General features: G+C 42.8%; 2 protein-coding genes across 2 annotated transcripts; one reads left to right on the forward strand and one right to left on the reverse strand.

Moving 5' to 3' along the window:
* Positions 1–480: 480 nt before the first annotated feature.
* On the forward strand, positions 481–6,464 carry LOC123084612 (disease resistance protein RGA5-like). The gene is made up of 4 exons (XM_044506118.1): positions 481–1,410; positions 2,032–3,913; positions 6,208–6,265; positions 6,383–6,464. Exons 1-4 carry the CDS (start codon positions 565–567, stop codon positions 6,462–6,464), a joined length of 2,868 nt encoding a protein of 955 aa, XP_044362053.1. The 5' UTR covers positions 481–564.
* A 6,945-nt stretch (positions 6,465–13,409) lies between these two features.
* On the reverse strand, positions 13,410–16,785 carry LOC123083649 (disease resistance protein RGA4). Its single transcript, XM_044505624.1, has 3 exons — positions 15,935–16,785; positions 13,863–15,829; positions 13,410–13,760 (listed from the first exon to the last, which is right to left on the reverse strand). Exons 1-2 carry the CDS (start codon positions 16,783–16,785, stop codon positions 13,882–13,884), a joined length of 2,799 nt encoding a protein of 932 aa, XP_044361559.1. The 3' UTR covers positions 13,410–13,760; positions 13,863–13,881.
* Between the last annotated feature and the right edge of the window lie 8,364 nt (positions 16,786–25,149).

Here is a 25,149-nt window from a genome sequence, read left to right on the forward strand (position 1 = left end):
AGGATCAGAGTTTCCCCTAGAGTCACATGACGGGCAATGAGAGCCGCGACGACGCCTTCAAGAAAGGTACTAGTTCTCAATATATATAAACATAATGGGGTACTAGTTCTCAATTTTTTTTAAATGGGTGGAGTTATTGAATTAAGACAAGCATTAAGCCTTGATAGACAGCACTATATGCACTTCGTACCATGTGCATTTAACACGGTCAGGGCATAGATACATGTGATTAGTTGTACCAATGCACGCCGTACCATGTGCATTTAGCACGGTCAAAGCCTAGATCGACGAGATTAGCTGAACCAAAGCACGATTGTACCATGTGCACTTGCTACATGCTTAGCTGTAGGGCTCACGAGGAAAAAATCGGACAAAATATATGAGAATGGAAGACAAGTTTCTTTTATCTCAGTATCAGTTAGAAAGAACTATAAAGACGAGTGTGTGAGGACATAACTCACCCCCCCTCCCCACCCCACCCACACACCACACCCACACACCCTCACCCTCAGAAAGCACTATTGTGCACAAACAAACTGAGCAACCCAGCTGCTGAGAGCGACCATGGACCTCGCGACGGGGGCCATGGGCAGCCTTCTCCTCAAGCTTGGCCAACTCCTCATGGAGGAGTGCAAGCTGCAGACAGGCGTCAAGGGAGATGTTGAGTATCTCAAGAGAGAGCTGGAGAGCATGTATGCTGCCCTCTGCAAGGTTGGGGACGTGCCGCGAGACCAGCTCGACAAGCAGGTCAAGCTCTGGGCCAACGAAGTCAGGGACTTGTCGTTCATAATGGAGGACATCATCGACAAGTTCCTGGTGCGCGTCGAGGGAGCTAAGCCAGCCATCAAGCCACACAAACTCAAGGAGCTCATGAAGAAGATGGGGAACTTGTTCAGCAAGAGCAAGACTCGCCATGAGATCTCGGATGAGATCAAAGACATCAAGCTCCGCGTCAAGGAGGCGGCTGACCGACGTGATATGTACAGGGTCCACGACGTTGTTGCTAATCTAGCTGGTGCAACCACGGTTGATCCTCGCCTATTGGCTCTGTTCAAGGACCGGCAAGAGCTCGTTGGTATTGATGATTCATTGAAGAAGCTAACCAAGATAATGAGTGATGGGGATGGTGATGCGTCCAAGCAACTCAAGATACTCTCTATTTTTGGATTCGGGGGCCTTGGCAAGACATCTCTTGCCAAAGCACTGTATGATAACCGCAAAGCAGAGTTTGATTGTAGTGCTTTTGTTCTGGTTGGACGGAATCCTAGCTTGAAGAAACTTCTCAATGACATTCTCTTTGGAATTGACAAGCTAAAGCATCGGGATTCTAACTTATCGTCATGGGATGAAATGCAGTTGATCGAAGAACTTCGACTGTTACTTGAGAACAAGAGGTACGCACCCTATTATGTAGTTTCATATACTTCAAGTAGTAAATGGGAAAATTAGCGGGTTAGATGAAGGGCAGCCGACCGATGAATCCCGAGAAAGAGGTACACAACTTATTATGTAGTTTGATGTTTCATACATGTAAGTAGTAAATGGGCGAAAATAGCATAAAACCCAGAAGGTTTGAGTTAGAGATGAGTGGAAAAAATCTTTCTGAGACATTGTCTTACATTGAGGGTTTGCGTGGCCTATGGTCATTCTTGTACATTTTGCAAAAGACTGCATTCTTGTATAATATCAAGTTTTGCACTACCTTCTTTGCCATAATTTGGATTGGGACTTGCCCTCAAATGTTCGCCCACATTCATATATTGTAGAACTTCTTACCATAGATGTCAATTCAAAATATCTTTAATAATGGATTAATCTATCTAGATGGGGAAATTTTGTTAATAAAAAAGAGAGTTCTGGACGATGAAATGGAATCAAACTCTTCCTTATTCAGTAATGCCAATTCAAGATTCCACAAGGAGGCTGGCATTCATGTATCCCCTTTTAAAATATATTTTACATACTTAGGGCGACTGTAGAATATTTTCACTAATTTTTGATATATCTTGCGTTATGGATGCCAATGACAAGTACTTGATTGTCATTGATGACATATGGGATAAAACAACATGGGAACTAGTCAAGACCGCTTTGTTGTGTAACAATTGCGGAAGCAGGATAATCACAACTACTCGTATACTCGAAGTTGCCACAATGGCCAGTGAAGTATACAGGCTACAACCACTTTCTCTTGATTTATCCAAGGATTTATTTCATAGAAGATTATCTTGTGCTGCAATAGAATGGCCTAATCATATTCCAACAAAGGTATATGATAAAATTTTGCATAAATGTGGTGGTGTACCATTGGCTATAATCACAATAGCTAGTTTGCTTGCTGGTAAAGCTGTGGAGTTTTGGTCTAAGGTATACACTTCAATTGGTTTTGGGCATGAAGAAAATGAAGACGTGGAGAACACGAGGAAAATACTTTTATTTAGCTATTATGATCTACCTTGTCACCTCAAGACTTGCTTATTGTATCTGAGCATCTATCCTGAAGACCATCTGATTGAAAAAGATAGTTTGATATGGAAGTGGGTTGGCGAAGGTTTTATCCATGAGGAACCAGGGGTAGGACTATTCGAGATTGGTGAGAGGTACTTCAATGAACTGGTGAACAAAAGCATGATAATGCATGTAGAGGAAGATGAGTATAATGGCATCATAACTGGGTGTCGTGTCCACGACATAATGCTTGATATAATATGTTTATTGTCAAAGGAAGAAAAGTTTGTTACTGTATTGGATAGTAACGAGCAATATGCAACTTCACATTGCAATGCTCGTAGGCTAGCTGTTCAAGATATAGTCCAACCTCTGTCTAGCACGTCAACATTACAAGCAAGGTCGCTTATTGCCATGTGCGGTGCTGAGATGTTGCCATCACTTTCATGCTTTGATGTTTTGCGCGTCCTAGCTTTGGAAAGCCCCTGGTATTCGCACAGCCCTAATCATCTTGAGCATGTTGGAAAGTTAGTTCACTTGAGGCACCTCAAACTAGGGAGTATTGGTATCAGTGAGCTCCCAAAGGAAATAGGACATCTGAAGTTCTTACTGGTATTGGACTTGGGTGAAAATAGCATAAGTGAACTTCCAGAGAGTATTGGTGGAGTAAGTCAACTCAAGTGCTTGAACATTTGTGAAACAGGCATTGTAGTGCCATGCTGGATCGGGAATTTGACTTCTCTGGAAGAGCTATGCCTAAGAGGAGTTGATGTGGACTCCAACTTTGTGACAGAGCTAGGCAAGTTGACAGAGTTGAGGAAGCTCCGCATTTCTGAAACTGTATATTTATGTGGTGATGATAGCAGAAGGAATAGCTGGGCTGAGTCTGTAGCCAAACTCTGCAAGATCCAAGTCATAGACATTCGTCTAGTTATCATGTGGAGAGATTCCATTCATGAGGAGATCCCCTGGAAACAGTATGCGCTTTCTCCACAACTCCGAGTGCTGCGCATGGCCTACCAAGAACCCGGGCTGGTGGCAACGATCAACCCCTCGCTTCTTCCCAACCTCTCCCATTTACAACTAAATGTATACAGTCCAGACCTGGAGGTCTTTGGAAGTTTCCGAGAGCTTGTTGCCCTTGAGCTGGACACATGGTCAGCTCTCCACCATGACACCATGGGCGGTGCAGGTGCCTTCCCCAAGCTGAGGGTCTTCAAGACACAAGCAACGGTTGGCTCGTTTCGAGAGGGAGATATGCCGGTCCTTGAATCACTCTGGTTCAGGCTCATAGCACACTCCAGTGATGATGGCATTAGCTTTGACTTTGACTTTGGTAGCCTAGGGAACCTCCCTTTGCTTAAGAGAGTCAGCGTCTTGTTATATGCCCCTCCTGGGGAGCACAAGAAGGCTAAGGAAACGGTGCAGCGTGCAATTGATATGCTGCCCAACCGTGTCTATATAGGTACGTACCCTCCCTATGTACACCTTATCTTTCTTTTCTTTCTAGAATAAATAACAGCAGTTGCCAGTAAGCTGCAAAAAAGTCCATTACCAATCTGCGTGTATCTTTCTCATCATTTTAAACTGTAACCATTGATACTCCAAGTATACATTTACTGAGAGTTACTCCATATATGCAGGCTGGCAGCGGTGTTAACAAATCACCGCGGAAAAAGAAAAGATATCAGGACGCTTCCGTCTGTTTGCTCTATTTATTTATTGTCTTTTAAGCAAAGGAAAAAACACAAAAAACATCTACTTATTTTATTATCTTTTCAAGAAATGGAAAATGAAACCGGACAAAGCCAAAAAGAAATGTTTTTTAGCTATGTTCTCTTTTTTACCAGAAGAAAAAAAAATTCTAAAAAAATGCTGGTTTGTTTTACTGCCTTTTGTAGTAAAAAAATGAAAATCACACAAAAAACAGTTTCTCTGCCTTTCGTAGTAATGAAAAAAAAATCACACAAAAAAGTTTGTTTTGAGGGTCGAGTAGTCTGTTGCTTCGTTGTTCACTCTGAAAAAGAATTCTAGAAGAGGGTCTTGGGGTTTCGTTACCATTTATTTGGTGTGTGTCGTTTGGGTTTGTATCTTGGGTCTTGGTTTTGGAGATTGTGTTTGCGCGCGTGTGTGTCTTGTTCTTTGTGTTTTGGTTTTTGGTTTAGGGGGGTTCGATGTGTATATGGGGGTGTGTGGAGTGGGGGTGTAACTCCGCCTATGCTAAGATGATGTTACGCTTCATGTTGCATAGCCGGTCTCAAGCCCGGAAAAAGGAGGAGGGGCCAAACTCTGCTTATTATGAAATTGTGTGACCATTCTATATTCTTATGGTTGATTGTACCCATTACCTGTAGCATTTGCAGAACCAGAGTACACAACGGGTTTTGGGCATTTCCCTTTTTGCCTCTTAGAGTTCCATTTCCATTTAGTGTTATTTTTCTCTGACAGTGCAGCTATATCCTGGTTGCCATCCATACCCATCTCGTATATGGTGTCCAGGAGATCTAACGGGCGAAAGAAGTATCAAGTATGGCTTGTTTATGTACCAAAATTGATGTAAAGGTGAGGAGTCAAGACCTTCTGTCTGTAGTTTGATTCATGATTTCATATCTGGATTGATAAACTGAAGATCTGGCTGAAAGAGCAAACTTATGCAGAAAATTCACTATTGTTGATAGAAAACTACTCTTGGGACAGGCTTATGCCAGATCAATTACCAGGTGCAGATCTTCCTATTTGTTTTTTTTTTGAAACAAGTGATCTTCCTATTTGGATTGCTGCACAAAGGGCAGTCTCTCATTATGAAGGATCTCTGCCAGAAACAATGCTAAAGTCTTATACTGAAACAAAACAATCTGAAGGCTATGTGAGGTTAGATTCCAAGTAGATGCTGGTTACCTTCTGCTATTTTAGGGGCACATCTTTGGCTTCTGCTTTATAACAAGTTAGGCAAATCTATTCCATTAGTACGAGCAGAGACCATTTGCTTATTATCCGTTGCGTACATGCTTTCATGCCACTAGAATCCCAAAAGTACTACTGTCACCCTTGTTTATCGGTTTCTTTCTTTTCCTACGTATATTATGTTGAAGGAAGTGTGGTATGATCAACATTAAAATTGATGCTATGGGGATTTCCCTGTTTATTTGTGGTGCCTAGGTTGGTACTTGGCCACCATATATTCATGAATTTCTAAAGTATACTCTGCTTTCGCTTCAGGCCAAATTTTCTGCCTAGAATTACACTTGCAAACATATAGGAGCCAGCAAGCAGAGAATCTTGTGGCATCAATATTTGGGAGATAATGAAATCTTCTTCTGGGATTTTATTTGCCTAGTCTACTCTCCAGGTATCTAGGATTTGATATCTGAACACCTTTTCTTTCCAGTAGGCTATGCATACAACTATTTATATTATGATTGTGTAGTATTTGCCATTTTGTGTCAAATATTTAACCATTGGGAGATGGTCTAGTGGAAGTACGGAACAGAGGACTGGCTAATGTAGAAACTGTTGATGGATTGTAAGAATAGATAGCCCTTCAGCAGAGTTGTAGTAACCAATGTGCAAAAGGTGGACAATCTCTCCCCTTTTAATTTTGATAACATTAAAAGCAGACGCATCAACAATGATGCACATTGTTGTATAACTTACCATGAGGCAACAGATTGGGTAACACCACCTTGATGCAGAAATTCAAGTGCCTTTTCGATATGAAGGACAGTAGTTAAGACTGAATATTATCGCACTTGCCTGCAGAACAGTTGGAGTACACAGTATTAGCCCAGCTACTTGCCAAGAGGTTAGGGATCGAACAGTAAGCATGTATCCAGTGTTTAAGTTTGATGCTTACCTTCCCTGGTGCATGCACAAACATAAGACTGTACTTATCGCTAGTTGTGCATTGATTGAAGGTTTCAGAATCTTTCTGCAGCTTATATCAGGTGCCATCAAAACCGTGCCTTTCAAATCCTCCCTTCCCAGTCGACATATCTGGATTGGAGAAAGAAAATTAGCTTTCACTTTTGCTGAAAGAAAAAAGAACATGTATACAAAAGTAGTGCAGATGTCACAGGAAAAAAAATAGCCGATGATAAGAAGTTTCAGTTTCACATAACTCAACAGCCTGCACACTGAAGTGTACTTTCATTGAAGAGATTCTAATTCACTGTGGACAGAACTGTGATGCGCGCGGGGCCTCCACATTCCTCCTCTCCGGCTGCCACCAGTGCTCCTGTCCCCTTCCCTGCTTGTGGCGAGAAGAGCGGGGATGGCGGAGGTTCGTCGCCAGCGGCGTGGAGATGTGGTGGAGGGCGACGGCATGGATCTCGGTCCCTTTTTCCCATTTAGTCTTTTTTAAGGCAACTTTTCCCATTTATTCGATAGAGAGAGAGAAGCCGAGCGTGGTGGGCCGACGGCCCATCATTCCCGCTAAGCCAGCCATTTTTCTCCCCGGCTTCCCGCGTTCTGTGGCCCATTTCGTTTCTGCACATTTTTTTCACGGACATGGGTAGGTGTGTGTGAGAAAGGTTCTGTGATGCAGAATACTGTTGAAAGTGGAAGAGTTTGTCTAAGATTATATGTACTGGAGGGTGATGGAATCTGCAAATTTTGCTTGATGTCGCCAAGGTGTATACTCAAAACTTGAAGGAAAAAAAACACTTCTGAATTTTCAAAGCATACATTTCCGAATCTCCAACCTTCAGGCAAGGGATTGAAATGACTAAATTATACAACAGCCATCAGTGCCTGCTTGTGGTGCTTTGGAGATGCAGGCAATTTTCCAAACAAAATTATTTTTTCATGAGGCTGATCTGTTTAGGAGCCGTCATGAGGTTGATCTCGTCAGGAGCCGTCATCAAAGCTCCTTACGAGAGACTCACTTCCCCTTCTTCCTCCTTGTCTTGGCCATCGGCGAAGAGGGTGCGGAGGCGAGACGGACAAGGCGTCCGCGCGGAGAAGGGCTTGAGATTTGAGAAATACAGCGGAGTGGAATGCGCCAAAGCATGCATGGTAGGGTTTGAAACCATCAATTTCCCTTTTTTTTATAAATGACCCGAATCATCATCCATCCAGGGCAGAACGGACATTTTTCTTTCCTTTCGTTCCGGGAGGTTTTTCTTTTTTCTTTTTCAGAAGGCAAGAATGGTGGTCACGGAGGCAATATCTTCTCAAAATCCGTAGCAGACCCGTCAATCCGCATCGAGCCAAGCGTCAGGCCTACAGACATCCGACATACCGGAAAAACCAAGCTAGGAGTCAATCCGAGCTCCAGAAAAACCAAGCCCGCTAGAGGTCTCGTGACTTTCACTGTGACTCCTCTAGGGGGCTACTGATGTGGTCCTGTACCGAGGGTGGCTAACGCCCTGGAGCCCGACCTCATCAATCAGCGGGGGACCCGCCATGCCCATAACATGAAGGAAACCCTAGGAGGCAGGGCGACCTTCTTGACGTCCAAGACTAGAAGGTGGCAGCGCCCGAGATTGCATCTACCGTGTAAAACCCTAGACCTCTCCTGCCAATATAAAGGGTGGTCTAGGGCATCCATTCATCGTCTATCTTCAAATAAGAGAACTCTCGGTGGGAATCTCATACATCATTGTAACGCCTCGCACGAGGTATCCCTCCACTATGAATCATCAAACTAGCAGGACGTAGGGTATTACTCTCATGATATATTCTTGTATTACTCTCTTTATTTTCTGTTTCTGTCTCATTTTTAACTATTTCTATATACATTACTTTCTTGGTTTTCTCTTTTTCTGTAGTTTTTTCTTGTTTTTTGATTTTTTACCTTTTTTCTTTATTATCAGGAGGTAAAATACATCTTTTTCAAAAAGTTATATGAACAATTATTTAGATATGCAAACATTTTATCAATTATAGTTTTTAAGTACATGAACATTACCCCGCAAAAAAAAGTACATGAACATTTTATTTCACCATGAACATTATTTTTCTAAATTTCAATTAGTATGTTTTTTTATAAAGTACTTGAACATTTTACCTGCTTCTTTCTTCGAAAATATAATTTTTTTTGACAAATACATAGTTTTTTTTAATACATGATGTTTCAAAATATATGATGAACATATTAATACAGTTGGATATCTTACAAGCTATGAGTAATTCTAAATACATGATGCACTTTTAAAATTACAAGATGAAAATTTACGCATTAAATTTCTAACACACGTTGAACATTCAGTATTATAAGATGAATATTTATTTATTAAACATGCGCATTTGTTAATAAACGATGAATATTTTGAGGAATACACAATAATGAGTTTTTCATGTGCAATGAAAAAAAATCATGTATGAACAATTTGTAAATACACCATGAACATTTTTTAAATAAACGCTGCACATTTTTAATACACAGTCAACCATTTATATATACACGATGAGCATTTTATAATACACCTTGAATATTTATAGAATACATGATTAATATTTATGAATTACTCGAAACTTTTTTAAGCACACAGGATGAAATTTTTAACAAGGCGCACTGAGATTTTTTTTTCACATACACATTGATTTTTTTAATATATGATGAACATTTTAACATACAATGTTATATATTGAAAATCATGGAAAACTGTTTTTAAGTTATAGATACACCTTCTATATTCACGGATTTTTTTGGTTATACGAGAACATGGTTTAAAAAAAATACAAGAATATATCTCTTTGGTATGATAACATTATTGTTATACAAAAAGCGTTTTTCAAATAGACATGAACATGCAAAAAATAGACATGACACTTTCTATATACACGAATAAATTTTAAAATACACGGATATTTTATTTTTAAAACCGGTGATATTTGTGTAAGTATATAGGGATACTTGTTGGAAAATGTAATAAGGATACTTGTTTTTAAACCCTGTTAAGTTTCTGTTCTGTGGCAGCTACTTTTGATTGTCGCCGAAAACTGTTTAACAGTCTGAGGATGTAGCTTTTGCCTTGGCTTAATAAAGTTGGGGCTGGAAAAAAAGACAAACACCTGGCAGGCAAGCAGACTGGTTAACCCGGTGGAGATTCCAGCGGACTGGAGACAAGGACGAATCGAAGCTGACTGCGCTCCCCAGGCGAAGCGGCGCGCCAAGCCGCGGGCAATGGATGACATGCGCGTGACTGCATCTGCATGCTGCTGCTGCCAGCCGCTACACACCTCGTTGTCCGTCGGCAGCCGGACCATCAGGATCATGCATCATGATGGGCAGACCGCCTCCTCTCTAGTAGTTTGTTGTTGTGGGAAGACCTCATATTTATGGTGTGTTTGGTTCAGGAATGACTCAGGCGGTGGGAAGCGCGCCGAGGCGAAACTTTGGGCCTGGCCATGTGGGGTCCGTCTGTTTTTTTCGGAAAACAGTTTGATTCATCTAGCTGATTTCCTTTTTTCGGAAAAAACTTTAATCCAGAAAATTAGCCACGTTGTCCGCGCGCCACGCGTCCACCCATGTTGTGCATGGCTCGGTTAACTATCGAGGCCCAACCCCACATACTGCATCTCTCCTCAAGTAATCTTATCCTCATGTTCTTCTCCCCCTGCTCACCCTCTCTTTTTCACACGAACGCCATGGCTGCCGCTAGCTCTGGTGTGACCACTCTCCTCTCAGCCGGTATTTGTAAGACGTGGTGAATGCAAGGGTATTGGGATGGTGGCGCGACCGCGTGCGAGGCGTGCTGCGAGAGGGCGTCAGCTTGGTCAGCATGGTCATCGGGTTGCAGAATCATCCTTGCTGCATATAGGCAAGAGATGCCTAAGGTTTACACGACGGCGTCTACAATCTAGGGCGTTGCCGCCCTCTTGTCTTGGATTCCATGAAGGTCATTCGCTTCCTAGGGTTTGCTTCTCGTCTTGGGCCTAGCGGACATTTGTAGTTGATGAGGCCGGGCTCCCGGGTGCTTAGCCACCTCTGGTACAGGAATCCGCACTCTGTCTTCTGCTTTTATATTTGTTACCTTTTTCTTTATTCTTGGGAGGTAAAATATATGTTTTTCAAACAGTTATATGAACAATTCTTCAGTTATGCAAACATTTTTTAAAGTATAATTTTCAAGTGCATGACCATTTATTTCACCCTGAACATATTTTTTTCTAAATTTGAAAATGTATGATTTTTTTATTATAAAAGTACTTGATACATAATATTTGTTTATTTCTTATAAAATATATGACTTTTTGACAAATTCATAATTTTTATAATACATGATGTTTCAAAATCTATGATGAACATATTAATACATGTTGGACGTTTCACAAATGCCCTATGAGTATTTTTATAAATACATGCTGAACATTTAAAATATACAATGTTTATTTTAAAATAAGAAGATGAGCATTCTTTAATTACAGATTAATTTTTTTAATTCACGTTGAAAATTTAGTATTAGAGGATGAATATTTATTTATTACACGTGAGCATTTCTCAATACATGATGAACATTTTCATGAAGACACAATAAATAGATTTTCATGCACAATGAACAAGTTTTAGATACACCATGAACATTTTTTAAATAAATGCTGAACATCATGTTAATACACAGTCAGCCTTTTATTTTATATATGCACAATGAGCATTTTATAATACACCTTGAATATCTAGATGAACGTTTTTTAAGGCCACAATAATATTTTTAAATCACACATCGATTTTTTTTCACATACACATTGATTTTTTTCAAATATATGATGAACATTTTTACAGACAATGTTATATATTTTGGAAATCATGGAGAACTTTTATTAAATTACACATACATTTTTTATGTTCACGGAAATGTTTTTGGGCATACGAGGACATTGTTTTTAAAATACAAGAATGTATCTCGTTGGTTGATATGATAACTCTTTTGTTATACAAAAACAATTTTTTCAATAGACATGCACATTTTTATATCCGAGAATACCTTTTGAAACACATGAATATTTTTATTTTTCAAACACGTGATATTAGTGTAATTTTACGCCCCAAAAATATACATATATACATATAAAAACAAAAGAAAATGTAAAAGAAGAAGAAGATTAGACGGTGCTGGGCCTAGCGCAGTGCCACGCACTGTAGGCGACTGCCCCCCATGGGAACTTACTCCCCATTGGGACTTTCCCTGCCGCCGCCGCACTCACCCGCGACGAGGCCGCCGTCGGCGTCGCCGCCGCCATGGGCTGCTGCGGGGCCCCGCTCTGCCGCGCCCGCTGTTGCCGCGCTCTCCTGCAAGGCCGCGTGCTGCGTCTCGCCCGACGCTCTCGCCGACCGCAGGAGGTCCTCCAATCTTTGCTGCTGGAGGCGCCTCCGCGCCACCCGAATGTGCTGGCTCAAGGCTCCCGTCAGGCGAGGGGGCTCGTGTGGTTGCGCATTCGAGAGCGTCGCACGGGCACAAGATTGGGAAACCAAGCTATGGTTGTTCTTTCATCCCAAGTGTCCTAAATTGGACAAAGTGAAGGAAGCCATGGAGAGCAGATTGCTAAAGCTCCCAACTCCCCAGGCATGAATTAATGAACCATTATATTGCACACGGCGGTGTTTGTTTCTTATCTTGAGTAGATAGAATTCAGAAGCATCACCTTGACCCCAAGTGTTCTTGAATAAATAGCAATAGTCAATTCTCTCTCTATCTGAATGTTTATCCTTACCCCTGTCCTGCTAGGGAACATGTGACTTTGGGGCAGATCAACCGAGCCAGTATTTCTCGAAAACCTTATGGGCAAATACGACGACCTTGCTGATCAGGTACAATTTCAAACAGTTTCAATGTCCTTTTGTAGTTAATGTTTGTGGAAGGGTTTGATTTCCAAGCAAATCCCTATTTCTGTTTGATTTGTCATGTGCTGGTTCTGTATATAGGTTGTTATCCAGACAAGGTTAATTGTACAATTTTTACTAGAAGTTTGATCTTTGAAGTCTGATCATCAAATAACCTGCTCTCTGCAGTACCATCTGACTGTTCCATTTGCCTCATATCTTTCCATGCATGAACAACTTAAGTGCATTGAGGAGGTACCAGATTGCAAAATTGTACAGGAGGGATAACCCGTCAAAGGGAAGGTACCAAGAATTCTACCAGTCTGATTTTGAGGTTACCAAATTTTTGACCGAGTTACTCGATAAGCTAGATATTGGCATATAGTATGAGATAAAACTAAACCACAGGAAGTTGCTTGATGCTAGAGAGCAGAGTAACCTTGGTGGTCATCCGGTCTGCGCCACCATCGGTGCCGATTACATACATACATAGGCTGGCTGTGGCTGCTTCAGCCTTCATCCCAGTATTCATCTCCTGAGCAGTAAGTATGCAGTCGCTCGATGAAGATCTGACCGCAGGAGCCAAGCGTTTTTCTTCAGAAACAAAGAGTAAAAATGTCAATATCTTGAGGTTCCGTCCCTGAGCTATACGTGTGTGGAGACACTCTCGCAGCTTCATCTAAACTAAAGCAGCAGCAACGACAGCCATCAAATTTCCAACCTCTTTAGTAAATTTTAGAAACCAACTACACAGATCATTCCCTTGAAAGATTGATCGGATTGGATTGGTGTGTCATTGTCAACCAATAAGCACAGAAAGAGAGGGTAGATTGTCTGTCATTAGCGTGAGGGGTAGGCAGCATCTCCGTCTACCATTAGTGGTCTGAAGGAGAAAGATTGCCTGTCAGGCCTCAAACCTCAAGCTAACTACAGCCAAATGTTCAGAGTCCAGAAAACAGAGCAAAAGCAGAGGAAGCTAACTACACGCAAATGTTCAGACTTCAGAATTATCGGCATCATCGTCAAGGGGTCTCCTGTTCTAGGTAAGCCTCACAGCTCAGCTACATATCTAGACCATCAGCGTGCAGAACTTAACCTCGCTTTAGAAAACAGAGCACAGGAAGCACTGCACATCAAGTAAATAAAGGTTCCAGAATTTATCCCAAACAAGTACTAGGATATTCTAGTGCTAAATTTGTGAGAAATAATACTCCGCAGAAGCCAATTAAATTGACTAGGACCGAAATAACCAAATACATGTCCAACAACAAACAGAGTAAACTTATTATTACAGCAGGAAGTCACCGTATTTCTTGCAAAGAAAATCGTTTGCTCCGCTTAACAGGTCATTAACCTCAATCCGTTACAAATAAATAAATCCTAGTGGTGACACAACATAAAAGTAGGAACGGCGGGGAAGCCACCAAATCGACACGAGAGCAAAGAGGACTAAATTATTCGACGCACTTGATCATCTTGATGAATGGCCATCAACCAATAAGCAGCATATGAGAATGCTTTGCCATTAGCAAGTCGCAACCTGTACTGTCTGCACAATAGAAAAAAGTGTCATTACCAGGATGTGAACAGTGCCACTGTGGAGAGGTGAGGAGGATGATCAATGCAAGGCATGTAGAGCACAATTCATTACCTGGATGTGTTGATGGTGTCTAGAGAAACAAGATCTTGGGACGTGGACTTGGGAGGTTCTTTGCTGCTTCTTTCCACTCATTTTTTGTTTCATCTCCCACTTCACGATGGAGAACAATCTCCTTAAGATGTCCAAGGGACTGGACCGCTGACGTGCCGGAAATAGAGCCAGACAGATCTTTGCATAGCAGCTGCAGTGACTTGAGGCATGGTAGAGCTCCCTCTTTGATTTCCAGCTGATCCATCATGGAGTCGACCACAATGGATAGGCGTCCCAGGCTCTTCAGCATACCTTTTATGATGACAAGCTTGTCCAGTCTAGTTGCAACCAGCTTCAGGTACGCCAGGCCGGGCACTTTGCTCAGGGCAGCAAGGAAGTCTTGGCTCAGGCTCAGCTGAGGGGATGAAAGACCTAGCTTAGTGAGACGACCCAGCAAGGCAACAAAGGGGGGCAGGCTGCATATCTTGCTTCCTTGCAGCTTGAGGGAGCATGAATGTTTTCCTTTCTCCAGAGAGAAATTCAGCATGTCTTGGGTCAACTCACCTTCAAAATTGAGTGATAGTGAAGGGGTCCCTATGAACAGGGTGCTTCTCTCAATGATCCCTTTGATGGCCTTTGAGAGATGACTTGAGCTGCTGGTGTCGGCGGTAGCCTCGCACCATATTTTCACCTTTGTCAAAGCCTTCATATTATCCATGAGCTGTGCAAAATCTTGGCTCTTGCTGTTGTCCACAACAAATCCTGCCAGTGTTTCCAATTTGCTATTCTCTAACAACCAACTCTGTAGCTTACTCATTCTCCAGTCTCCTAGATCTTTCTTGAGCTTGAACTTCCCAAAGAGATGAACAAGACGTGGCAGCTCCATGACTTGCGTTGGCAGAATCTCTATCTTTGTTTTACTTACATCCAGTGTATCCAATAATTGAAGCTTCCTGATCTCCTTGGGAAGCACCGTGGCAATAACTGCAGCCCCGAGGCATAGGTACCTCAGCAGCAACAGTTTTCTGCATATCAACTTGAGATGGCCATCCTCCAAGGGTACAACGCACTTTTCCAGATCCAAAACTCGCAGCAGTTCATACTTGGAGAAGTCCAGGACAGATGGGTGCGCCTCTCCCAAGATTGTCAGTGACCGAACAAGAGTTAAACCTGGCACTTCTCTTGGCCTTGCATGATGCAGAGCAAGCCGGCGGATATTATTGGGTAGGCGAGAGGTAGACTGCCCATCATACAACACGGTAACGAAGTTGTCGGACATGGACTTGCGCAGGACGAACTCCAGCATCATGCCATGGGTATGACATGTCTTCACCTCTGTGTTGTTGCCGCTGGCTTCCATTGGCTGGATGATGCTCCAATCAACAAGCTTATTGAAATTGCTAATGGCGGCATCAACATCACTATATGTATTGTCTCCTGGGGACAAGCCTTCTGCTAACCATCTCCTTAACAAGCTCGATTTCTTGATAGGACGACCACTTGGGTAGGTACTCAAATAGAGCAAGAATGTCCTGGCGACCTGGCTATCAAGGCTGGTGTAGCTCTGGACAAGCACACGCCTCATTCTTGCAAATAGATCATCACTCTCCATATGTGTACCCAGGTTGGCGCATAGTTTTGCCCATATCATGGGTGTTGGATTACCTGCGCTTTTCAAGAACCTGGCGGTGGTAACAAGAGCAAGGGGAAGACCATCACATTTCTTGAGCGCTGCATAGCCGAGGTCATCCACATGCTGCGGCTGTTCATCGTCTTGGAAAGCTTCCTTGAAGAACAATATTCTTGAGTCTTGGTCGGTAAGAGTTGCCATTGTGTATACATGATCATTAACAGATGAGCTGCGACAGATATTTGCTACGGGCTGAATGACCGTCGTCACCAGAAATCTGCCATTTAAACCGACAAAGGCTGCTTTCATGTTGTGCCAATATGCTGTTGTCCGCAGGTCATCAATTACAATAAAGAACCTAGGTACCAAAATAAACATTACAAACTAATCAGGCAAGGATTACATCGATAGATAAAGCTAGCAGATCGAGAAAAAGAGATGGGAAACTGAATGAATGAGTTACCTCTTGTTGCCAATGCACTCTCTGATGCTCGCGTGAAGCAAGGTGAGAGTGAGACTGCCATTGGTTGGCAGGGGAAGGTGGCCAAGCTGCTTGAGTATCTCCTTGAGAACATCCGCTGCTGTCCTCCTCCCCCCTTGGACCCAAGCCCGTACTTCATATTGGCTCTCAATTGCCTTGGAGTTGTACAGATGATTGGCAAGGAGAGTCTTGCCCATGCCATGGAAACCCACAATGGTAATCACCTTAAGCTGTTGCTCCTGCTGGATCAGATCCATAAGCTCGCCACGGGGACCGTCGATACCCACAGGAACGGCGATGGAAGCTGATGAATGGGTGTCATCGTCATCATCCTGAACCGCTGTCGGCGCGTCTGTCTGCTCAGACGACAACGACCACCTTGGTGAGGAACTGCTGCTGCTGTTGTTGCAGTATTTTTCTCTCAGCTTGGAAGCATCTTCTGATCTATTCTTCAGCGTCCGGATCTCCGCAGCAAACTTGCCACGGGTCTTCGCCGTCTTCACCCGGTGGAGAGCCCGGCTGAGCCTCCCTTTTTCCGAGTCAGCCATGGTCACACTGTGCATGAAGCGGTCGATGCAGTCTTCTATGGCGTGCGCCAATTCACGCACAATATTGATCCACTCCGTATGCACTTGTTCACTGCTGCTGCGGCAGCCACCACGGCTATCATCATCCTTGATGACAGCAGAAATCATAGCAAACTCATGCTTGATGTAGATAATGTCATTCTTTAGGTTCTTCCGAAGCTCATGATTTGCATGTAAGAAATCAAAGAGCTTCGGCACCATCCACTCCACGAATGAGGTGGCCGCGGCCGCGGCCACAGCCTCCATCTCTCTCTCTCTCTCTCTCTCTCTCTCTCTCTCTCTCTCTCTCTCTCTCTCTCTCTCTCTCTCTCCGGGGTGGGTGGGGGGTGGGGGTGGGGGTTGCAAGATCACATCATGGGGTTTTTACCGACCGGTGAGGAAGACAACAACCATGGCCGGCTGGATGAAGTAGAGCTCAGCTACCTCGACCCGTTCGGAGGCTAACCCGTGAACAAAATATCTTGTTCACATGGTTGCTCCAAAGTAGTGTACTACTTACTCCGATACAACTTTGCATCAATTAATATGGATCGGAGTGAGTACCAAAATACTAAGTTAATCAAAGTAAAAAAAAAGTGATATGAAATGGTTGTACGTACCATTATTTATTGATATATTAAATGTGCATGTAGCTAGCAAAAACAATAAAAATGCTAGAAAATGACACAAAATAGAATAAACATCTAACCATGTGGATAAATATAAGATAAATATATCATACTTTAACTCAACCTCTGAGGAAGGAATCCAAAGCACAGTAGTAAACCGCAGAATGCTAGAAAATCACTGCATAATGCTTTTCCTTCTCCTTGATGCCGGAGTAAACCGCCAGCAGCCATCCAATTAGCCAAAGCTGAGATGCAACCTTGGGAGGTGAGGAAAATATAAATAGTCGAAGGCATCTTAGAGGTAACTAATCTACTACTAAAGCACTGCAAGCATCCTCAATCTCGATCCAAAGCTGCCCCACATGCTCATATGTTTTTAAACTCATCCTCCCCGTAAGGAGTACCTGTATTAGTTTAACATTGCAGTTTGGCCTGCTGTCGATGGGCACTCCGTTGCTGCCAATTTGACAAAGAAAATGTTACATTAGACGCACTAATCAACTCTGGACCTTTGACGCCTTGATCTCTGGGTTATCAGCCTCGTCGATCTAATCGCTGGCCGTGCACATTAGTAGTTTGCTTCAACTTGACAATGTAGCACGCAGTGAGGATCAACTTTGCATTTGCATTGACTCGAAACAGGTGATGCTATCGTTCAGTAGACTAATGGACTCATAAGCCTTTGACACCCGATCTACACAAATAGTTACATTTTGACAAATTTCTACATTTGCAAGATGAAAATCACGCGCTGTCAGATATAAGAGGATTGGTGGAGGATGAGCAAGAAGGGGAGTAGGGGGGGGGGGGGGGGCAAAGTACGTGGATAACAGCGTACACCCTAGAGCGCTAACCAAATCAATGCCAATCATGGCTACATATAAACCATCTAGTCTACTTGCACAATCTGCCCAAAGCACCTCATACGAAATGCTCACTGTCTACAACTATCAAATATGTTCAGTCTCAATTATTATCTATCAAATATGCTCATTGTCTCACATAACATACACAAGCGCACACACTAAAAAATTCCAGTCTCAATAAAGAATGCTGTCTGTCGTCGATGTTCAGTCTCAATAAAAAATGTTCATACATACGAGCTAGATGGCCAGAGTCGAGGTCAAAACACCGCCGGAGCTTGGCCTGGGGTAGCTCGGTCTGGGAGGCAGCGAACTAGGACGAGATGACAGGTGGCAGCCGGCGGCATAGGGCGGGAGGAGCATCATGATGGATGGCGCTAGCTGAGGCTGTCCATGGCGGGTGAGGGGTTGTGTTTTGAATTTCAGCCAAAAAAAACGGATTTCGGCCGAATTTCGGCCATCTAGGCGTGGGGCGAAATGTATCTTTCAGTCGAAATTGGTCAAATTTGGCAAATTTGCTTCAAATTTCACTCAAATTTCAGCTGAAATTTTTGAAAATGGACGAAATCCAGCCATCTCGACCTGCGGCAAAAAAATATCAAACCGAAAATCAAAACGCTCTGTGGGGGCGATTGACAGAATGGTGTGGAGCGGAGGCACCAGAGGGAAGGGAGGGGAGCGGAGGCATCAGAAGGAAGGGTGGGGAGCGGCGGTGCCGGAGGGAAGGGCGGGGAGCTGCTGCGTCACTGGAGGGGAAGGCCGGGAGCGGCAGCGGCGGCTGCCTTGAACGAACCCTAGCTTCAGTCGGGGGAGAGTGTATGGCGCGGGAGGGATGCGTGAATGTTCCCCACGTACGGGCTAGTTGGAGGTGAGTGGGGACTTGCTCGGTGGCAGTTTCATTGTAATATGCATGAACTTAAGTGGCAAAGAGATCTACCCTTTTATTTTAAGCGGGCTTCTGTGGGAAGCACCCCTTCCCACAGCTTTTTCTCATTGTAAGGGAGAGGGGGTGGAAATAAGTTAAGCCCCAAGCCTAAAACAGGTTCTTTGGGCTTCTGACTTATTTTCACAATAAGCTCCAGAAGCCTCAAAAGAACTGGCCCTTAGCTGCTCGAGAGCTCTGTGCCATTTGGTTGTTCTTAGCCTTTTGTCGCAGCGATTCAGGATGCTTGTGTATTTTTTCTCTCTTCCATTATCACTTGATAGTTGATAGTGGAACCCGATCCTTTTCACAGATCATATGGATAGAAAACAATATTGCACTGGATCACATGAATTACATTATATTAAGCACTAGCACTAACCAGGTATCATCTATTTAGGCAACATGTTATAAACTAGATGGAAAGTGCGGCTTGCCGCACCCCCACACCCGTGCCGGGTGCAGACGTATCCGGGTACGGTCATATCCAACTTGGTAATAAAGCTATCAGAACTAAGGTGTAAGAATAACACGAGGATGCAACAATCCAATGGGCATTTTCATCATAATTAAAACTCAAAGCAGTCCAACCTTATGTCTGACAACTTGGTAATAATGCCATCAAGCGACCAAACGTTGCATCTATAACTACAATGAAGGTGGTACAGAAAGAGAAAGAGGTAGAGTGGCGGCAAATAGATACATAAGAAAACACTAAGACCATTGATCCAGCATTAGGATTTCACAGACACATGGGGAAGCCAACACTTGTTAATAGTAATCCAGTAGGAAGCGCCTTGGTGCATCGTGACTGTCTAAGGCAATGATCAGCGCATGTTGTTTCTCAGGGAAGCATTAATCCTGTACAAAGAATCAAAATGCATTACTAAGTTAAATACGGTTCAGTAGAAAACATCAAATTTAGTACAAAGGGCATATGGTCCAGTACAATGTTGATGGTCATTTCACTCACACAAAAGGTGACATACATATATACTTTTTACAAAGGGGGTTGCCTAACCGATACTAAAATAGCTACGTGCATGATTTGGGGAAATCAGCAAGAGAAGGTAACTATCCGCAACGGCATGAACCGAGCGCATCATCAAGTATCCATCCGTAAACATATGCAAAACACTAGTAGAAAACATGGCTTTCGTTCAGGCCAGATAAGCCCATTAGTCCCGGTTCAGTCATAAACTGGGACCCATGGGGGCATTGGTCCCGGTTCGTGAGGCCAGGGGGCCTGCCGGGCCTCGTGGGGGCATTGGTCCCGGTTCGTCTGGCCCCTTTGGTCTCGGTTGGAGGGATGAACCGGGATCAATGGGCCTTGCTCCTGGCCCACCACCATTGGTCCCGGTTGGTGGCTTGAACCGGGACCAAAGGGTGTCCTTTAGTCCCGGTTCAAGCCATGAACCGGGACCAATGATGTGCCTATATATACCCCGTCGCCGGCGAGCAGAGCACTCTACACTGCTCTATTTTTTCTGGCCGGCGAGGGGAGGGCTTTGTGGTGCTCTAGCTCACCTCCTATGCACATGAGGTGTTCGATGGAATGCCCGAGCCACACTACTTAAGCTTTCTCCTCTCCAAGTTCGACCTCCAACCTCCATTTTCCTTAATATTTGTCTAGATTTAGCGGTCTGTCATGTCCCGTCCCCATCTTCACCACCGTCGATTGCCCACGCCGATCTCGTCGCCGGCACCACCGTGGTGAGCCTCTTGTTCTTATCTTCTTTCTGAGAGGAAAAAATTCTTACTTGTATGTTTAGATAGATACTTGTATAATTTTCTTACTTTTATTATTGCTTCTTATTATATAGTGCGATGGTTTTGGTATCCGCCTCCGTCGGCCCTCGTCCTGTCTATGATTCGGATGTGGTATATATATTATATTTTATAACTATTTGGTTCATTTATTGTTTATGACAATTATGCCGACCAACGTGACATAGATTTTATTTAGCTAGGAGGTATGTGAACCGGAAATTCCAACCGACCCTATTGTTGAGAGGTTAAATTTAGTTGAAGAACAAAACAATTTCTTGAAGGAAAAAATAAAAAAATTAAGGAGGAGAAGATGATATAGGAGTTGCATGTTGCGGATGTCGTCGATGATCACAAGATCAAGATGGATCCAATGCGCTTGAAGATTAGAAAGATTAGAAAATATGCCATTCATACCGAGGCTTGGTATCATTATGCTGTTCGATCAATTTTTATCTTGGTTGTGATTATGATCGCATTTGTTTTTGCATTGAAATGTTTTGCATAGTTTCAATGTATGGTTTAATTAATTAAATTAGATGCTATGGAGAGCTATATGTTGTTCAATGAGAACTATGTATGTACTTTGGTTTTAATGTGATGATGAACTTCTATTAATTTGGTCACTTAATTATCTATTCATGATGTTCCGTAATGGTTTTTGACACACTTAATTATATATAATGCACGCAGATGAACCGGCAATGGATGTACAGTGACAGACACACCTCCGAGTATATTAAGGGCGTGCATAATTTTCTCGAAGTGGCTGAGGCAAACAAGCAGAATGGTTTTATGTGTTGTCCATGCCCTATATGTTGGAATATGAAGTCTTACTCTGACTCGAAAACCATTCACACCTACCTGCTTTATAAGGGTTTCATACCACACTATAATGTTTGGACCAAGCACGGAGAAATAGGGGTTATGATGGAATACAACGAAGAAGAAGGGGACGATGACAACTATGTGCCCCCTGAATACGGTGATGCTGCAACGGGGGAAGCTGTTGAAGATCAAGAGGAACCGGACGATGTGCCCGATGATGATCTCCGCCGGGTCATTGCTGATGCAAGGAGACAGTGCAAAAGTCAAAAGAAGCTGAAGTTTGATCGCATGTTAGAGGATTACGAAAAAGGTTCCCTCCGGTTTGTCCAAAGTGGGACTTTCCCGATATATAAGTTCGAAAACTCGATCACTAGAGAAGAAAGTGATGACAGTGAAGCCGGTCACATCCCAGAGTGGGATCTTTGGGTGTAAAACTTTTTCTTCGCGTGTGTCATTTTGCGCCATAACCATGAACAATCTTCATCATTTAACTGGATGCTTGGGTCAACATTCACTTTGAAGGGAGCAATTTTACGAAACTTTTCATAATCTTCTGACATGTCTGTCTTGTCACCCACTTCCACGATATTTCTTTTCCCTGAAAGAACTATGTGTCGCTTTGACTCATTGTATGATGTATTCGCTTCCTTATCTTTTCTTTTTCTTGGCTTGTTAGACATGTCCTTCACATAGAAAACCTGCACCACATCATTGGCTATGACGAATGGTTCGTTCGCGTACACAAGATTATTAAGATCCACTGTTGTCATTCCGTACTGCGGGTCTTCCTTTACGTCGCCGCCTGTTAGATTGACCCATTTGCACCGAAACAAAGGGACCTTCAAATCACTTCCATAGTCAAGTTCCCATATCTCCTCTATGTAACCATAATATGTGTCATTTCCCCTCTTGGTTGCTGCATCAAAACGGACACCACTGTTTTGGTTGGTGCTCTTTTGATCATGTACGATCGTATAAAATGTATTCCCATTTATCTCGTAGCCTTTGAAAGTCATTATATTCGAAGACGGTAACTGGGACAGGAAGTATAAGTCATCTTCAGCAGCGTCGTCATGCATGGCACGTGTCTGCAACCAACCGGCGCAAGTCCCCGTTTGTTCACGTGTAATCAAGTCATCAGACTGCTCCGGATATTTGGAACGTAGAATATTCTTGTGTTCCTCCATATACGGAGCCACCAAGGCAAAATTTTATAGAACTATGTAGTGTGCTTGAGTGAGAGAATGCTCGTCCATACATATTATTTGATTTGATCCTGGCGTGCCATATATCTCCCAGTCTGCCCTTATGCTGCGATTCAGGAACACCAATCGACTTAAGATCAGGAATAAAGTCAACACAAAACTCAATGACCTCCTCATTTCATGGCCCTTGGAGATGCTTCCTTCTGGCATAGCATGGTTATGAACATATTTCTTTAGGACTTTCATGAACCTCTCAAAGGGGAACATATTGTATAGAAATACTAGACCCAGAACGGCAATCTCTTCGGATAGGTGAATTAGGACGTGCGCCGCCAACTCGAAACTGACAAGACATTGCAGAAGTATGGTGAGAACACCAACTTGAAACTGACAAGACATTGCATCAAATCATTCTCTAACCTTGGAATAATTTATGGATCAATTACCTTCTGAGAGATTGCATTTAGGAATGCACATAGCTTCACAATGGCTAATCGAACGTTTTTTAGTAGAAGCCCCCTCAATGCAACTGAAAGCAGCTGCATCATAATCACGTGAAAGTCATCAGACTTTTGGTTCTGGAACCATTTCTCTGCCATATTTATTATTCACTTTATATTCGACGAGAAGTCAGACGGGACCTTCATACTGAGCAGGCATTCAAAGAAGTCATACAGCTGTAAGAGTTCTTGAACTAATGGCCTTAGGTACACATCAATGTCGTTGACAGGTTGCTTAGGGCCTTGGATGAGCACCATAGTTTTCACTTTCGACAAAATTTCTCGAAATTTCGCTCATTTCGAAGGTCCTCGAAACATTTACGTTTCGTTTAAATTATTTCGGTATTTTAAAATTAAACGTATAAGAGAGAGCTGGAATCTAACATAGTTGTATTCATATGCTTAGCAGAGTGGTAGGCTGGTGTTATTGCACACTTTAGGGCCTCGGTTTGAATCCCAGGGCCGCACATTTTTTTACTACTTTACTATTTCTACTATACGAAAATTTGATAACAAAATTACACCACTGGGATTCGAACCTGCATCTACAAAGACTGAAGTAGGGATCGCACCATTCGGATAGACGATTTCTGATGAACAATTCGTGCTAAAACGTAACTTATTCAATACTTTGTGTTCGAATTTATTCAAATTTAACTAAATTTTTTGTTAATTTGCTCGAAATGGTTTTTGAAATTTCCGAAATTTCGTTGCTTACGAGGGTGAGCGAAAAAAAATTGGTTTCGAAAGTGAAAACTATGATGAGCACTGCCTCATCCGCACATCCTCACAACGGGTTTTTATATATTTCTGTGACAAGCAATTCTGGACGGAGGAAGTATTCGTTAGGATAGTAACTTGATAATTTTTTCAAATTCTGAGTTGATTTATGGGAGATCATTATAGGGTTGCATATAAGAATATGGAACATATTACTATTTTTTTTATTCAAGTCTTTCCTGTCCCCTAGTCTTCATCTCCTTTATTTTTCTTCTTACCTCGATCTGACATGTTATAATATATTTGTTGTAATGTATCTAAAAAGTAATTCTATCAAGTTACTTTCTGAGACTACTCTGCATATTTTGATTTTTAAGTCTTTTAGGAAGAAAAAAAAACATTTCCTTGAGCTACAAAGTAACAATGGACATATTTATTCACGGCCATTCCACTAGTTGAAGATACCTATGAGAGGAGCACTAGCTACAGCAATGGATCACAACATTTCTTGCAACAAGAGAGAGCGTAGAGACAAATTACTCATGCGTTGTAATGGTTGTTTCTTCATCCATTGGGGGAACACTTGGAGTAGAGATAAGGAAAACACTAGACGGGGAAGTCAATATACATTGGAGATTCTGAGAGATTTACGTAACATAGTTTATGGAGATGTGGAGCTTTTCCTTGTCCTGTTTACCGTAGATACAAAATGTTCTAGCTGCCGGTTAGCCAAGGTTGAGATACGACCTTGGGTGGTACCGAGTTGGGGTTCTTAAGACGCTGCTTAGAATAGAGTATTGCGTTGGGGTGTACTACTAACTTGTATTAAAGCACTGCAAGCTTTCTCAATCTCCATGTACGTACCTTCACAAGATGCCTCCGCAGTTCACGGTTAAGCAGGCAGAGATTATATTGTTTATCGACTGCTGCCGCGCCACTCCCTCTGCAAATTGTTAAACTTAGCTCCGGTTTCTCCACCTAACTCGCCGATCCAAGCAGCTGACATTGTAGTTGTTTAATCTGGCACGCAGAGCTTGCTACGGCATCGATCTGAACTGCTTGCCAGACTGCCAATTGTAGACACACAGTGTTTACAATAGATTGACTAATCAACTCACGAGTCTTTCATGCCTTGCATGTGGGCTCATCAATCCTGGCAGCCACTGGTTCATGGGTTTACTTCAAGTTTGCATCGAC

This window comes from Triticum aestivum, chromosome 4A (genome assembly GCF_018294505.1).
Source record: "Triticum aestivum cultivar Chinese Spring chromosome 4A, IWGSC CS RefSeq v2.1, whole genome shotgun sequence".
Classification (NCBI taxonomy): domain Eukaryota; kingdom Viridiplantae; phylum Streptophyta; class Magnoliopsida; order Poales; family Poaceae; genus Triticum; species Triticum aestivum.

Excerpts from the sequence above, each read along its gene's own strand:
- LOC123084612 (XM_044506118.1), top strand. The coding sequence starts at position 565 with ATGGACCTCGCGACGGGGGCCATGGGCAGCCTTCTCCTCAAGCTTGGC. Across the intron at positions 3,914-6,207 it reads GCCCAACCGTGTCTATATAG|AACAGTTGGAGTACACAGTA; the intron begins GTACGTACCCTC and ends ACTTGCCTGCAG. Across the intron at positions 6,266-6,382 it reads AAGAGGTTAGGGATCGAACA|CTTATATCAGGTGCCATCAA; the intron begins GTAAGCATGTAT and ends ATCTTTCTGCAG.
- LOC123083649 (XM_044505624.1), bottom strand. The coding sequence starts at position 16,785 with ATGGAGGCTGTGGCCGCGGCCGCGGCCACCTCATTCGTGGAGTGGATG. Across the intron at positions 15,830-15,934 it reads GAGTGCATTGGCAACAAGAG|GTTCTTTATTGTAATTGATG; the intron begins GTAACTCATTCA and ends TTTGGTACCTAG.